Source organism: Phoxinus phoxinus (genome assembly GCF_949152265.1).
Source record: "Phoxinus phoxinus genome assembly, chromosome: 18".
Taxonomy (NCBI): domain Eukaryota; kingdom Metazoa; phylum Chordata; class Actinopteri; order Cypriniformes; family Leuciscidae; genus Phoxinus; species Phoxinus phoxinus.
Genome location: NC_136893.1, coordinates 13,196,981 through 13,214,828, shown reverse-complemented (window position 1 = coordinate 13,214,828; position 17,848 = coordinate 13,196,981). Strand labels below are relative to the sequence as shown.

The 17,848-nt window shown below is 39.0% G+C and overlaps 1 protein-coding gene across 1 annotated transcript in view; it reads right to left on the bottom strand.

Annotated features, from left to right (window-relative positions):
- Nucleotides 1-17,848, bottom strand: part of lrp1ab (low density lipoprotein receptor-related protein 1Ab) — a 119,674-nt gene that overhangs the window by 52,114 nt on the left and 49,712 nt on the right. Inside the window, exons 7-19 of the mRNA XM_079587355.1 lie at nt 7,181-7,343; nt 6,146-6,368; nt 5,100-5,289; nt 4,769-4,912; nt 4,407-4,643; nt 4,098-4,278; nt 3,655-3,877; nt 2,891-3,080; nt 2,533-2,661; nt 2,265-2,405; nt 1,387-1,512; nt 187-303; nt 8-88 (exon numbers count right to left, since the gene is read on the bottom strand). Coding sequence (XP_079443481.1) covers nt 8-88; nt 187-303; nt 1,387-1,512; nt 2,265-2,405; nt 2,533-2,661; nt 2,891-3,080; nt 3,655-3,877; nt 4,098-4,278; nt 4,407-4,643; nt 4,769-4,912; nt 5,100-5,289; nt 6,146-6,368; nt 7,181-7,343 — 2,145 coding nt within the window. The remainder of the gene's footprint in view (nt 1-7; nt 89-186; nt 304-1,386; nt 1,513-2,264; nt 2,406-2,532; nt 2,662-2,890; nt 3,081-3,654; nt 3,878-4,097; nt 4,279-4,406; nt 4,644-4,768; nt 4,913-5,099; nt 5,290-6,145; nt 6,369-7,180; nt 7,344-17,848) is intronic.

The following is a 17,848-nucleotide window of genomic DNA, read 5'->3' as shown; positions in this document are numbered from 1 at the left end:
AACTCACCATTATCACAACGCCAGTTGACATTGATGCAACGTCCATTGGCACAAGTGAACTGGGTGAGTGGGAAACAGGTAGGATATGCTAGAGGGAAAACCGTGAGGAGAACAAGAAAACTGTTACCATTCGAAAATGTCAGTATGGCATGATGACAAAAGCAAAAAAGGGTTCAATTTAGATACCACAAGATGCTGGTTCATCTGAGCGATCTCCACAATCATCATCCAGGTCACATGTCCAGGAGAGAGGGATACAACGGCCACTGGCACATGGGTACTGATTAGAAGGACAAGTGCGTGCTGGGAGGAAAAATAAAACCTAATTAATTCACAAAACTGTACACAAGGAAATATTTGCACCTGAATCTAAAAAAAATGCTTAAAGGATAATTCCGGTATTTAACACCTTGAGTCTATATTGTAGTTTGTTTTGGATGAACAAGAGTGGTGGACAACATTTTTTTTGACAATGGTTCCTCTCTCGAGTTTTTGACTATAATAGAATTGGCCATGGACCCATTTAACATTGGAGTCAATGGGCATGTCCGAAAATGTCATTAAAACAACCTATAATGTTCGTTTACAAAACTGTTAAACTCACCGAGTGGTTAGTGGTGTTCGTTGATGATTATAAACAATATATCGTTGCAATATATGATTCCAATCCGTTTATTTTGCTATAGTGGAACTATTTTTTCAGACACGTCACAACCGTGTAACTTCCGCTCAATATTTGAATCTGAAGCGTTAGCGCACTCCCGACCACTTGATGGCGATAACCGATGTTTATGTCTCGCGGGACACTCACGGTCACAGTCGAGTTCAACTTCATATTGCACTGGTCAGTGGTCACGTCTTTCAATATTTTCAAGGTTTTGTTTGTTTATTTCGCTTACTCTCCCGGAGCACAGTTGCTCTGCTCGCTAGCCTTATGAGAAACGGAAGCGAGCAAAAAGACTACATCGACCAAATGTAAACAGCCCCCTTTCCGTTTCCGGTAGCGCATTTATATTAACGAGCACTCAGTCCTTCAACAGGATTCAATGGGATTTTACAAAATGACGAATAAAACACAACAGAAACTGTATTTCGCAACACTTTTTGTTTCTGGAACATCAACTAACATCACTAATCACTCGGTGAGTTGCACAGTTTTGAAAACTAATGTTAAAGGTTGTTTTAATGACATTTTCGGACATGCCCATTGACTCCAATGTTAAATGGGTCCATGGCCAATTATTTTATAGTCAAAAACTCGAGAGAGGAACCATTGTCAAAAAAATGTTGTCCACCACTCTTGTTCATCCAAAACAAACTACAATATAGACTCAAGGTGTTAAATACCGGAATTATCCTTTAAAAATCATTCAGAGTTCACAATACCCAAGCAGGTGCTGTTAGATTCATCTTCATCATTCCCACAGTCATTATCTCCATCACAAAGCCAGCGCAGGGGGATACAGCGGTTATTCTGGCACTTAAAGCGGTCTGCGGGACAGGTGTGCTGGTCTGAAACAGGGCAAATAGAGGACAATTTAAAGGTGCACTAAGTAACGTTGTGTTTGTTGCAATGGTGGTTATAACAGCCCGTCTTATAATTTACAGTTACTGATGGCATTGTAGAATGCTATTCAGTCAGTCATGATTGTCTTATTCTCTGAGCCAATAATTCTCAGATAATAAAATGTTTATATATAATATATATATTAATGTTAATACACAATACATACATGTTATTATATAATATTGTATATTAAATGGTTTAAAAGTTTTGGGACAGCAAGATTTTTAGTTTTTTTGTGTGTGAAAGAAATGAATTCCTTGTTGACCCTATTCAACAAGGACACATTAAATCGAGCAGATGTGACTGTAAAGATTTCTATTTCGAATAATTGCTGTTCTTTCAAACTTTCTATTCATTAATAAATCCTGAATTTTTTTTATCATTGTTTCCACAAAAACAATAAGCAGCACATCTGTTTTTAACATCGAAAACAACAAGAAATGTTTCTTGAGCATCAAATCAGCATATTAGAATAAAGGATCATGTGACTCTGAAGACTAGAGCAATGGCTTACAATAATTACAATAGAAAACAGTTATTTTAAGTTGCAATTATCTCACAATATTACAGTTTTTACTGTATTTTTTGATTAAATAAATGCAGCCTTGGTTAGCATAAGAGACTTCTTTTAGAAAACTTTTGAACAGTAGTGTATCAGTAGTTGAACAGTGCGTATCTGAGACAAAAGGACACTAACGGCACAACTCAGGGGCCTCATCGCTGTTGTCCAGGCAGTCATTGTCCCCGTCGCACTTCCAGCGGTCTTGAATACAGCGGTTATTCTTACAGGCAAATTCTCCAGGCTGGCACTGAGGAGGCGGTACATAGGAAGGGTTTGCTGGCAAGAAGGAAAAAAAGAACAATATTTTAAAACTAAAAATCTCAAACAGGGCATTTTCAATTAATTTCAGGTTATTTGTAGTAACTTTTATATGCTTAGGCCACTTAAAGCACAGCATACCCACCTTTACATGTCTTGTTGTCAGTGTCTAGTATCTGGTCGTCGGCACAGGCGCAGGAGCGTCCCGTGGGCGTCAGCAGACACAGACTGCTGCAGCCACCATTATTGGCACGGCACACATTGGAGCCTATGACTACACACAACAAAAACATCCTCAGCAGATCCCAATTAAACACACAATAAAAATCCCTGAAACTCTGATCTCATTAGTTTGTAACCGCTAACATTATATAAATAATGAGGCTGTTGAGACATGTTACCATACAAAACGTAATTAAGACTTTGTTTGATCTGTCAGCTCATGCTTTGCATATGACTCATATATGACTAATTTTTCAAGAAAAGCTCAGGGTGTTCAGTACTTTGTTGTTGTTGTGCATCGTAGGTGCGAATCTCGTAGATTGGTGGTCGTTCATTGCGTAGCAACGTGACCTTCTTGGTAGTCTGGTCCAGCTTGTAGATTCCTCCACCGCGGTACTCATTCCAGAACAGGAAGTTCTTATAATGGCACAGGCCAAATGGATGATTTAGCTCCTGTCCTTCATATATCGTCTGGATAAAGAGAAAAGTATGCTTCTTATGACCTTTTAATGCAAATTCTGAACAAAGGTTAAGATCAGGAATAATACATCAAAATTACAGTTGATAAATATAATGTGTAAAGTCCTCCTGGGAAGTACATGTTTACGAGTTGGCATGTTGTAATTATTATGATGTTAGGTGTGTTCAAATTACTTTTGTCACAGCAAGATGGCAAAGTACCAAAAGTAGAATTTTTTAAAAACAATATTACATGAAGATTTTATCAATTGTTCAAGATGATGAATAAAGAACGCACACTGGGCGTTATGTTGAATATGTATATATGAGTGGCATGCTCAACCGCTCAAATCATATAGATTAGTTTTACAGTCTCTGAACTTTTTTAAGCGTCAAAGTGGTAGTTGCGTCAGACAAAAGTCTTACGTTCTGAGTGAACATTTTTGGGTGAACGAACCCTTTAAGATGCTAACATGAGTTTCCTTGGTCGTGCCCATCCATAGTGCAAGTGCACCTTTATGAATAAACTGCCATCACTGACTCATCCACCAAAAGTCAAGCCTTGAATCTGTATGCATTTTCTCACCCTGCGTTCTGTGGTGTTGAGAAGCACCATCTCGATGCGGTCATAGTATGCATCCACCCAGTACAGAATGCCCTGCTGGATGTCCAGGCTGAGGCCATTGGGCCAGAGCACAGTTTTAGACGTAAGCAGGATGCCAGTGTTTGATCCATCCATCCAGGCCTTCTTTATACTGCCACGATTGGTCTCTTTAGGCTCCTCCTCCCAGTCACTCCAATACATCATTCTGCAAATATAAATGATATGAATTTATAACTTTGGCATAACGTTTGCATCTGGTTTGACAGCTTTGAAGGTTAGCATGCCACACAGAATTGTCAGTGTACTGACAAAATAAAATATCTAAAATCACTAATATTTCATCACATTATAGTAGATGATTTGCTGGTGATTGCTTTTCTTTTTTAGGGCTCTTGAATGTGTAATCGAGCAAAAACTTGATATACCCATGAGAAGGGTCTACTACTATGGCCCTGGGATGGGTCATCTTGCCCTCAATAAGAGTTTTGCGGGTCTGAGAGGCTTTCTCCAATTTGGCCACACTGATGGTCTTTTTGGGTCCATCATCAGTCCAATACAGGTTTTGCCCCATCCAGTCCACAGCAATACCTTCTACTGTGTGAATACCTGTGAGAGACAAAATAAATGGGATGAAGAAGAGACTGATACATAAAGGAGTAGTTCATTTAATTCAACCAACTTCAATGACACTCCAACAAAAAACATCCCAGCATGCAGCATCATTCTGCACTCACCATCCTTCACTATGATGTCTCTCTCAGTGCCATCGATCTTCTGGCGGCCGATGATGTAGCTGGTGGCATCAGCAAAATAGATGAATTCGGTCTCAGCGTGGAAGTCCAGTGCTCTTGGATTATTCAGGTTCTCAATGGGGATGATGTGCTCGTCATACACCCTAGCGTGCATGTCCATACCGCGGATGACTCCAGGCCGGCCTTTACCGTACACCAGGAAGAGCTCGTGCTCTGGTTCTGAGGAAAAACATGGAAAATGATCATTATGTGCAAAAAAGCACTGCAATGTGGAATGCTGTTATGCAATGCTGTTTGGAACTGGTTTGGGTTGGTTTGAGCAGGCTGGGTTGAGTTTTACTCACTCTTGCAGGACTTTCCGTCACTGCCAAGGCTGAAGCCAGAGCGGCAGCGGCAGGTTCGGCTCTTGTGACTGTTACCCAGCAAGCAGATATCAGAGCATCCGCCTGCCTTCCCAAACTGATCCGGAGCACACGCATGACTGCGAACTAAAAATAAAGCATAATTTTAACATACAGAAACAGAACCAGTGGGGAAACCACTTTGAATAGTACATTGAGTAAGAGATTGAAAAATGTACCTCTTACAGAAGAGTAAAACAATGCCACCCATTAAAATGCACTTGCTGAACCCTTAAAAACGTTTTGAAATGTCAAACAAAATCCGCAGTCATACCTGCAGGCTGACGTCTCTGGTGGTAAACGTGAAGGGCGCCACCTTTATCCACACGCGTCACCACCTGGAAGTCGGAGCTGTTGAATCGGTTGACTCGGATCACACTGGTTTTGGGCTGCATGTTGGCGTTGTCAGAGTTGGTGGCATACAGATAGTTTTCAAACACTGTTAGACCATAGAGATGTTCAATCTGCCAAAACAAACACAAAATGTATATTCATTATAAAAATGCCTTCTGAGTTTACATGATTTTTCCAAGTCTAAAAATCACACTAATAAGGCTTCCTCATATATCTTAGTTTTCCAAGAATGTGGGAATCCTGGTTATTCAAAGGGGATCAATCAGTTGTTTTTGTCTGTCAGTGAATTAAAATAAGAAATATCTTGATTTTTAATAGTTTTATTTCAAAGCTTGTTTCATCTATTTCTAAATAATTTAAAGTTTGCTGGTTGAGAACCACTGACCTTTAAAATATAAATATGCTACAAGTGATTTTTAGGCATCACAACACTATAATGTACAGTATGAAAAAATGGATATTCATTTTGAGATATGTTTAAGATTACATTTAACAGTATCATTACATTATTAATACTATTAAGATTACCTTAACTGATATGGTACTATTATTATATATAGTGCATCCCTACGATAAGTCTTGTAAATAAAAACATGTTCAAAACATGACATCACAGAAAAGGGCACAAGTTATTAATTTCTACTTAATTACTTTTCTAGGACTATGTGAACATCACATACAGTGATCGTACAGTGAATGTAAACTAAAGATCTGAAATGTATTAAAAAGTCCTCAAAAAAAGAGTGACTGCACTTGCACAACTCTCAGTTTTGACTGCTGCAGCAGGTTTCAGATGAGCTAATGCTGATCTTTCAGTCCTACTGATCATGTGATGTTCCAGAAACTCATGTGTGATGACGTCAATGGAAGTGACATTCTGAGATCGAGTTCATGATGACTCCAAACAAACAACTCACATGTGTTTGGCTTCCACAAAAGCACATGAGCGTGACACTTTGCACGTACCAGTAAACCTTGAATGATGGTGTGCCGGTTCTTGCCTTCGTAGTCCACCACCTCAATGTAATCCAGGTAAGCGTCGGCCCAGTAAACCAGTTTGCTGACCAGGTCCAGAGTGATGCCATGAGGGAAGACTATTTTACTGTCTACAAGTTTGGTGCGGTTTTGGCCATCCATATCACAGCGCTCCACCTTGGGAATCTGGCCATAGTCTGTAAAGAACACTTTCCTGGAAGAAGAAAAGACAGAAAAGGAGAACTTTATAATATACAACAATCAACTGCAAAAAAATTCATAAATTGAGGAATATCACAAAAATACTAATTAATCAAATCAAAAGGATTTCTTATTTTCACACTTGATGAATTTTCTTTTTTAGGACAAGTAAGAGTTTTTGCAATGTGACATTATTTTGATGGCTATTAAGGTCCATTTTATTATTGTAATGCATCAGAATGTTCTTTATATATGATGATTCCATTTAGATTCATCCTACCCAGAACCAATAATAATAATATTAATATATATTATTAATACTAATAATATTTAATCATTAAAATTAAAAACGTATGACATAAAACATGTTTACACTTTACACTTTTGTCACTTTACAATTACATATTTATTTATTTGCATTTAAGCATGCTTTATTTGCAGTAATATGAATAATATTGTTTTTCACATTATAGTATTAAGAATTTAGCAGATAAATATGCATAATCGATATTAAAATAAAGTTAAGTACCGGTAAATAAATGTTTTTTTTTAAACAAAAAATTTCCTTATTTTTTGTTTTTTTGAGTTGAAAAGTTTTATTTTATTGTATCCTTATAACTACAGAAAGTTGAGAAAGTGAATATGCTATCGTCATGGAAAAAAAAATCATCATGGACCCTTGTAGGAACTGATACTGTGGTATGGTGCAAAAACATGCCCACTAGAATTCTGGCTTTAGACATATGTCTGCAGAGAACTAAAAGTGACATGAGCGACATAGTTGGTCTAGACAAGGATTAAGGAGTAATGGTCTTAGGTTGTCACCCCATGGCAGGGTCCAGTGCGATTCCTTTAGGGTTATAGAGCTCCAGGTCCAGTAGGATGACACAGGTGAGGCCGTCTTTACTGCACACAAATATGCGGTCGTCCACATCATCCACAAAGTAGAAGTTTCCCGTCAGCCAGTCAATGGCCATCTGCTCCACATCTGAGTTTGTGTGAGAGAATCAAGACAGGAAGAGAGAGTGAGGCGGAATAAAGGGAGAAGTTTTCAGTGTTCTTTATTTTTAGTCAGTCATAACTGCAGCATCTCTCTGACTTAGCAGGAAGATGCTGCACCGTGTTGGGATGCAAAACTTGGAGGACTGGATAACAGGAAAGAAGCTATGTAACTTTAGAAGAGCTACAAGTGTTTGTATCTGTATATCAGTGTAGCTGGATCGAAACAGTCCCACTATTAGATCTACTCAGAAACAATAAACCTGGACAATAGTCAAACACAAACTCTGCATAACTAACCATATTGCTGCCAGACTGTTCTTTGAATTATCAGTGGTACAAAGTTCTACATCTCATAGTTTAGTTTTAATATTAAAACATAAAAATATATCTAATTGGATATTAATTGGATTTTTACTTTCAGTGTGGACAAATGTAATAAAATAAAAAAAACAGTGTTTTAAAAAAAAATTATAATTTGCCCACTCCCAACAGAACAAATGTATCTAACTCATTTGTTAATACATTCTGTTGTAAAACAGTCACATAATAATTATTTTCGCAGAAACTCATTCTGCTTGTGTTTTAGGAATAAGGCCCGATGGATTTTTATACACGTCTCTGCATATGCATATACTGTATGTGTGTGCGTATCAGCCCATCTCTGACTCACTGTCACAAGACGATTATTCACTCCAAACAAAAAAAAGATGAAAATCTCACGCTAGGTGAGATTCCATGCTAAAGTGTTTTAAGTTAAAAAACCTGACACAGACACCCGCTCTCCATTACAGCACCTTTCCCTGCACAGGAAGGCTGGACTTGGCCCTACAGTTATCCTCAATTCTGGGAAAAGAGTTTGAAATGGTAATTGAGTGGATACTGAGTTTCTCTTTCTCTTCTCTGACAATAAGACTCTTTCTGTGCGTGCCGTCTAGAGCTCCAGCTGTGCGGGCCGGCCTGCAGTGCCTCCCATGAAGTTTGGTGTTACAACAGCTGCCACCGTACTTCCTGTTACTGATTTTTTTTTTTTACAGGCATCCACCAATGTTCCTCAGGCATAGGGACATGTACTGGTTGTGCAACCCAGTGCGGCGAACTTGTGCAAACCAGACACAAACAGTTCTCACACTTTTCTAAAAAGTCCAGTAAACAGCAGCCCTGCCAGGAAAGGCAGAACTACCTCCAGGCCACACTAAACCTTCCCCCCTCGTCCCTGAGCCTGCAAAACAAACATCCACAGTACCTGTTGCGCAAAACTGTAAAAGACACGTTATTCCAGAGGGCACCTCATCCTGATACCCTTGTCCTCCACAATTCTGCAAAATCAAACCAAGTTACTCCTCTTTTTTCACCCTCTCGTTCCTTCATAGGAAAATTATAAAACAATATGTGCTAGGAACATCTGTTACCAATCAGAAAGCTAAAGAAAAAAAAAAAGTACAGACGAAAGGTACCACATATGGTTATGAACTGGAATTAGTTGTGTAATGGCAAATGCCGCAAGTGATTTTGAAAGTAACGCAAGGAAAAAAAGAGAAGGGAAAGTAAAGATTGCTTAGGTTTCTAATTACTTACAAGATCTACATTACTCTAAGTGGATACTGATATAGGCATGTGACTATGAATATATCAAGTGTAACCGTGGTAGATAAGACAAAGGTTACAGCTACCAGTAAAGTGAAGCTTAACTATATCAGTGACAGAAACACAAGAGATTTAAGAAGGGTGAGGGAAACAAAGCAGTGAGTGTCTTTGAGGCCTGGGACACGCGTCTGGGATTCTTATGAATGGAAGACCCTTTTAACAAGGCAACAGTTAGAAGTTCTCAGATGTATGGAATATAAAACACTGATGCATCAAATGACTGGATAATAACGATCCTGTTATGGTAGTTTGCTTAAATAATGCATATCATAACACCACAACACCCAATGCAGGTGTACGATAAAGAGCTATTAAATAAATAAAGTAAATAATCCCGCAGCATGAAATTAATAGTCAAGTCACTTAATATAAGGCCATAAGAACTGTACATGTAATAATATTTAGTGGTTGTCCAATATATCGCCATGGCCATTATATCGGCCCAATTCTTTGTTTCAACTCCAATTCTTTGTTTCAACTATTGGCATCGGCTGATAGGTTTTTCTGTTTGGCTGACAAGTGTCGGAAGGGAACTTTGGGACTTTTATTTTGACAGCAGTGTGAACGGGATGCAGACAGTTCTGCTGACACTGGAAACGTACAAGCGACCTACTTTAAATCCTTAATTTTACATTGAGATGAGATGTGGGCCATTCTTAAAACTGCAGGACAGCTATTACACAACCAGCGGCAAGGACATCCTGAGCAGATGACGTGTTGTGACACCCTCAAGCATGACCAAGAGAGAACTGATATGCACTACCCCAGGTTCACCCACCACCCCTCCAAACGCACTGAAGATGAGTTTGTGTGCGCGTCCTGGTCTGTTTTCAGGCTTTTTACGGGGAAAGCGGTCCCAGGGCACATCTGGAGTGCTCATCTGCCCAGCATGCAACAGTTATAAATCACTACTCCCTGTGTAAAACGGAGTTATACAAGTCAATGCTGCGTGGCCATTACAGTGCGGATCCCCGAAGCATCAAATGAACCTTCTACATCACATGACTATCTGCTGCATATGTGCTCATTAAAAAAAAAACTCATCCATCTAACTGTCCTTCCATTTCTCCTGCCTTTCCTGCAAAACGGCCACACCGAGTCATTAGGGATGTGGCTGTAATAGCAGTTGTCCTATTCACACTGAAGAGCAGAGGCTGTTGATTTATAGGTCCAGTTAGAGAGAGATCAGAAGTTTGATAACATACAATTATCTCAGCCCTGGTGGCGTAGCGCCTCTGGACACAGCGTAATTGAACAAGGTTGCTCTGATTTATAACCTCTTTTGAGGAAGTTTGGTGGCTGGTTTTGTAAAAGGCCTGGGAAGCTACATAATTGGTGGCGTAGGTGATCACTGCACTAAACAGTGAAGCAGAACAGAAGAAGAGATCTGCTCTCGTTGATGACATCAGGGATCAATGTCAAAGGAGAGGGACATTGCATTCTGAGAGTTAATTTCTTTGTATTGTATCTTTAAGACTTCTGTATACAAATGTTTACTGTTCAGCATCCATTTTCTGAAGCCATGTGTCATTTTCATATAAAAAGCAAACATAAGGCTGGGGGGTTCATACAGGCTTGATTATAAATCATTTTTGAATAAACTATCCATTATATATACACGTGTACCCAACATGCTGCTCCTGGTCTTGAACTTAAGTCTTTGGGACACATTCTTGTGTGCTCTGGTAGACAACTGAAGCTTGGGCTGGATGGGAGATTGAGCCAGGATCCATGCTTCTGGATTACTCAGACGGACACAACCAGGTCTCGAATTAAAAAGAAAAGAGAAAGAGAACCGAAAGAGATTGTGACTCACTGTTTCCCCTTGTCTGTCTAGCATGCAGATAGGTCTGAAATCAGATGGACAGCAAAGCACAGGGTCCAGACTTCCTCTTAGACTACTCTAAGACAATGAAGCTCTGTTCTAAAACCTTGTAAGCAGCCTTACCGTCAATAATAATAATAATAATTCATCATCTAACAAATTAATATTCATATGACTGATTATTATTGTAAAAACTATGAAATAAAAATTTATATTTTTTATAATATCTTTCTGTATACGGTATTTATTTTTTAATTTATTTAACATTTATTTTCATATGTTGCTATAATAATGGCAATATATTTTATATTATAATTATATTAATAATATAAATAATTTGTTAAATTACTATTATTAGTAGTAAATTGTTTGTGTATATAATATTTTAACTACCATTTAAATGCATTTAATTATTATTTATATAAAAGTTAAGTTGCTATAATTATCATTATCATCATCATTGTTATTATTACCTTGTAAGTGGGCAAGTCAGAACGGTCTGCGTGGGAAGATACTTAAATCATGCCACAGTTTTATACTTAGGGATATGTGAAACTGTTTGCTACATCAGTCCTAAAGAGTAAACAGGGTGTGATTATTCCAAGCAACAATAAACTACTGTGTGCTAACTCGTCCCACCCTGCGCACCCTTCCTGTGAAACCGCTTCCTTGGTGTGCAGGCGAGTGGCTTTCCCTGGCACTCTAACATCACACACACACAAGAAAGTGTTGCATATCAGACCTCTGTGTCTCTGCACCCATTATCCCTCTGTGTTGGTACACACAACCACACTTGGCAGCATCTTCATCAGAGCAGCCAATATTTAGTCTGAGCTGGCTTTCAAGACACATCGATTACAGGAAACGTCCACCACTTATCAACACGCACATCAGCACAGTATTTAGTATCCTGTGAATCATTGTCTAAAAGTTATAGTATACCATTAATGGAATAAAGTTCTGTACAAACGAAAAAGACATGTGACATGTAATGCTTCTGGGAAGCTGTCATGCCGAATGAATGACAATCAAGAGCTTTTATTAATCAGCTTTTTTTTGGGGATGTGCAATGAATGACTAGTCGCCTAATCTTAAGGAAGCCTTGAATAATCTGGCTGGTTTCAGGATTACCTTATTACAATGAGAGAGATATTTAGTTTTTTGTTCCATTATGTTGCAATCCATCAAGCTGTGTTTGAAGCAAAGAATATGAGTTCAGATTGTGAAGAAGTATTTTTAACTTGATTCACTTCTTAAGACTTTGTTTAAAAAAAAAATTGTTGGTGGTGATGGTGCTTAAAATAAATTAAAGTGTGACAACATCTGAAAACATTGAATTTGCATTGACGGATGAACTGCAGGAACTTCTAGAATGTCTAACTTTACAAAGTAAGAGCTAAAGCACAATGCACTGTCAGCATATTAACTGAAGTACTGCTGCTAAACATAAAAAATAAGCGAATTATATAATTCTATACTACCCATATTCATCGATGCACAAGGGCAACGAAGGCTATCCCGTCTGGACCGAGCCAACAGAAGTTCTACTGTGGAACAAGTCAAACTAAATTTGAATGATGGGTCACAACACACAGTGCATCGTACTTTGCTGTGTATGGGGCTGCATAACCACAGTCCAATCAGAGTGCCTATGATGACCCTTGTCCACCATCGAAAGCACCAACAATGGGAACGCAATTGTCGCAACTGGACCTTGGAGCAGTGGAAGAAGGTCGCCTGGTACGATGAGTCGCATTTTCTTTTACATCACATGGACAGCCATGTACATGTGTGCCGTTTAATTGGGGGAAGTGTTGACACCTGAATGCATTGTGGGATGACGACAAGCCGGTGTACAGAGTGTGATGCTCTGGGCAATGTTCTGCTGGGAAACCCTGGATTCAGTTATTCATGTGGACATAAATTTGACACGTGCCACCTATACCTAAACATTGTTGCAGACCTGGTACACCCCTTCATGACAATGGTGTTCCCTGGTGGAAGTGACACTCTGCCACACTGCACACATTGTTCAGTAATGGTTTGTGGAACATGATGAAAAGTTCAAGGTGTTGCACAGGCCTTCAAATTCCCCAGATCTCAATCCAATAAAGCATCTGTGGGATGTGCTGGACCAACAAGTTTAATCCAAGGCTACACCTCGCAACCTAGGGGATTTAAAGGATCTGCTGTCTTGGTGCCAGATACCACAGGACACCTTTAGGGGTCTTGTAGGGTCTATGTCTCAGTAGGACAATGCTGTTTTGTCAGCACCCGGATGACCAACAGCATATTAAGCAGGTGGACAATGTTTGTATATATGGTGAACATTTTTAAACAGTTATAAGACCAAAAATATATAATTGTTATTATACATAAATACATTTAAAAAACATATGATATAAACATGAAAGGTAGTCCATTACATGACCATATTTGCATGCATGCCTACATGAATAAGTCATTATTGTATCTGGGTGCTGACGACATGCAGCAAAATGCAGGCCAGCATTATTTAGTCCAATGTCAGCATGCAATTCAGTTACAAGGAAGTTATATGGGGAAGCATAGTTTATCCCTGCCCTATTTTTCCCAACACTTGTGTTCCTGACGCACTTTGTGGTTGAACTCATTTAAGCCCTGCAGTCTTCGGGTGTCAAAACTGTGGGAAACATGCAAGGAAACACGCAAGAGAAATATTATTTTAGAAAAACTTCTTGCCTGAACACAGCTACAGTAGGAACAAAACCAAACCAGGTGGCAAATAAGACATAGACCTAATAATGCAGAAACTCCCTACAGGGCAGGAATGTCCAGGTGATGTAACGGCTGATGTTCAATATGTTATGAAAGGTGTCGTAGCAATTGCTGCAATGATTGGGGCGGTAAACAGTGTATCCTTGACGTCCTAAATCACAGTTATTGTGTTATACAATCTAGAACAAACATGTCACTGTCAGTATGTCACCGCAAAACAAATTATAGGATTCCCAGAGAAGGCTAATCAAATACTAAGCAAGCTGTATCAAAAGTAATAAATACTGACGCAGACAGTTCTTTCCCTGTCACTGCAGACAGAAAATGGGACCAAAGACATCACGTTCACACTTGTAATTCGCTTCACTTGGTCCAGACCATAAGAGAAATTTTTCTTTTTAGTCCAGGTTTGCTTTTAATTTTAACACAGAACGTAATGAAAAAAACAAAAATGCTATAATGAAGAATATTTTCCGAGAGAACTTACCAAACATTCATAATGCGAACATTTTATGGTATTTTTACCAGTTGAGATCTCACGAAGAGCTTATAAAATGTGTAGAGGAGTCTACATGCATCAGGGTTCGGATGGCAGCGTTCATACTTATTCAAATGAACCGCACTAACAAAGCAATTTTACCAGTTTGTTTTAATCAAACCAAACGGCCAAGTGTGAACACACCCTAAAGGAATAGTTCACCTCAAAATTATTATTAATTCACCTTCATTTTGTACCAAAAACCTTGTGACTTTTTCATCAATGGAAAGTCAAATACTCTGGCCACTCTTGAAGATAATGAATGAGAATTAAGTCCAAAATAACAAAATAGCACCATAAAAGTGGAGGCTCAAAAAGTCAGACAACAATGTAAATTGTAACTGAATTTTTTTTATCATTTTTAGACTATTTAAAATAATTTAATGACATTTAAGTGAAATTTAAATATAACTGTAAATCTTGACATCCATCCCTAACTCTCTCTCTCCTTAAGGCCCTGATATACTTCAAGCGAAATCGAAGAGCGAACTGGTGTGCCGTAATTTCCAACGAAATCAGGCCAAAGCAAAGTGTGTTTCGTGTTCGCTTCAGGAGTTTAAAACCGCTTGCTAAAGCGAACTTTCCGGAAAAGTTTGCTCTGGTTGGTAAACACCATGAATATGATGTAATAGGTAGGTGTTGCTATGAGACCCCGCCTTCTTTGACCTGGAAAAATCTTCTTCTGTTCAGTTCATCGAGGTCAGACGTCAGCAAGTAAAAACATGAATACACTGGAGAGTCGCTTTATAGTAGAAATTCTAGTTGAAAGAGATTTTCATGTTTAATTCTGTTAAGTTGCTTGCTTTAAAGCGATCGTATAACATGCTATATATAAATAAACATGACGTGACTTTATTGGAGTACTGAATTGGTGAAAACATATGCACATTGCTAAGAAGATCAGATCCTTTCTTAACTGCGGTTTACTCATAGCTGTCATTTTTGTTGTGTTTATTTTGTTGTTGAAAGGAAAGCGTGCAGGAAATGTTTACAAAATCTAAACACCGCTCTGGATGTTTCGCTAACAGTGTATCATGCATTTCAAACTTATTTGTACCCCAAGCGTGAGTATATAGGGGTCTTTAGAGTTCATTAGAGTTCATGAGAGGAGTTACAATGTCCAATTCACAAACTAAAATGTTCTTTTGAGTCAGATCTTTTCAATAAATCGTTTAATCCAAGTAATAAAACCGGTTTGAATGATTCATTCAATAATCAGACTGGTCTGTTTGTTTCTCCAGCTTAGTCTGCTCCTCACACAAACACTTGGTACAGTACATAGCACATGAGTCATATGGACCACTTTTGTGATGCGTTCATGCATCTTTTAAATTGTTTTGGAAGTTTGAAGTTCGGTTTCCATCTCTTGTAACTGAATGGACAAGACCAACCAGAACATTATTCAACATTTCTCCTTTCGCAGAAAGTACACTATTATATTATATATATATATATTATTATCAGTAATCATTTTTTAAAAACATTAATACTTTTAAGCAAGGATGAATTAAAGAGATCGTAATAATGAATCATGTAATATTTATATAGCGCTTTTCTCTGCACTCAAAGCGCTTTCATATAGAAGGTGAAATCTCCTCAACCACCACCAATGTGCAGCAGCACACCTAGATGATGCGACGGCAGCCATATTGCGCCAGAACGTCCACCACACACAAGCTTATTGGTGGAGAGGGCATCTCGGGAATCGCATTGGTGAAGGGCATCTCGGGAACCGCACTCCAATGGTTCAAGTCTTGTCAAGGTCCTTCAGGGTGTCGTGGAGGGGTGAGGTGAGGTGTCAAAGTCACAACATCTAGCTACTGGAGTGCCTCAGGGCTCAGTGCTTGGACCACTTCTCTTCTCCATCTACATGACATCACTAGGATCTGCGATTCAGAAACATGGCTTTTCCTATCACTGCTACGCTGATGACACACAACTCTACCTCTCATTCCAGCCTGATGATCCAACAGTAGCTGCTTGCATCCCAGCCTGTCTGACAGACATCTCTGGCTGGACGAAGGACCACCACCTTCAACTAAAGGTTGGCCAACCCAACACTTCATCACAACTTCACCATTCAGCTAGGCTGAAATTGATGAGCAATTGAACTTCACGGACGACATTGCTAGAACTGCCCGGTCATGCAGATTTGCCTTGTACAACATTAGGAGGATCAGGTCCTCCCTATCAGAGCATGCTTGTAATGCTCTCCTGGCTGGTCTTCTAGCTTGCTCAGTCAAATCACTGCAACTAATCCAAAATGCTGAAGCTAGAGTGGTCTTTAACGAGCCGAAGAGAGCACTTGTCACTCCTCTCCTCACAAAAATTGCACTGGTTGCCAGTTGCAGCTCACATAAAATTAAAGTCACTGACATTTGCCTACAGAACAACCACTGGCTCTGCTCCCTTACCTCAACTCATTACTTCAGACGTATGTACCATCCAGAAACTTGCGCTCTGCAAGCGAACGTCGTCTTGTGGTGCCATGTCAAAGAGGCACAAAAAATCTCTTTCTCTGACCTTTACTATGACTGTTCCCTGCTGGTGGAATGACCTACCCAACTCAACCAGAGCTGTTTAGTCCATAGCCATTTTCAAGAAACGGCTGAAGTCGCATCGTTTTCGGCAGCACTTGATCCAGTAATACTAACACTTTCTCTTCTATTCCATTTATATAAAAAAATAAAACGCTTTACGTGCTCTGCGTTAGATTAAACTGAGAAGGGTCATAGCACTTGCATTTTGTTGTCCTACTGTTAGTTTAACTGCTTCTATTGTTCTCATTTGTAAGTCGCTTTGGATAAAAGCGTCTGCTAAATGAATAAATGTAAATGAGGAGACAGAGTGATGACGTCAATCAGTATATATGGGGATGATTAGGAGGCCATGATGATGGACAGAGGCCAATGCGCAAATTTGGCCAGGATGCCGGGATTAAACTCCTACTCTTTTTTCGAATGACATCCTGGGACTTTTTAATGACCAGAGAGTCAAGACCTCAGTTTAACGTCTCATCCAAAGGAAGGTGCTTTTTTGACAATTTAGTGGCCCCATCCCTTTACTGGGATGTTAGGACCAACACAGACCACAGGGTGAGCGCCCCCTGCTGGCCTCAATAACACTTCTTCCAGCAGCAACCTGGTTTTCCCAGGGGGTCTCACATCCAGGTACTGACCAGGCTCAACCCTGCTTAACTTCAGTGGACGACCAGTCTTGGGCTACAGGGTGATATGGCTGCTGGCCTTGTGATAAATTATCAAAAGTAACAGACCTTTTAATAATTACAAAAGATTTCTATTTCAAATCAATGCTGTTCTGTTGAGCTTTCTATTTACCAAAGAATCCTGAAAAGATTGCATCGTGGTTTGGTTTCACAAACACTGAACACATGAGTAATGATGCTGAAAATTCAGCTTTGCCACAAAAGGAATACATTACATTTTAAAATACATTAAAATAGACAATTGGTAAATTGTAACAATTATTTTGAAATTTTAAATGTAGCCTTGGTGAGTATAAGAGAAAAATATTTTAAAATCTTATACTACTGTTCAAAAGTTTGGGGTGTGTAAGATAAGTCAAACGAAATGAGGGTTAGTAAATGATGCCAGAACTTTCATTTATAGTTAAACTATTCATTTGCCAGCACAAATCTGTAATTACAGTTACAACACTAATAAGGTAGCTCATTAAAATGATTTCTTGTAAACCATGAAGTAAATTT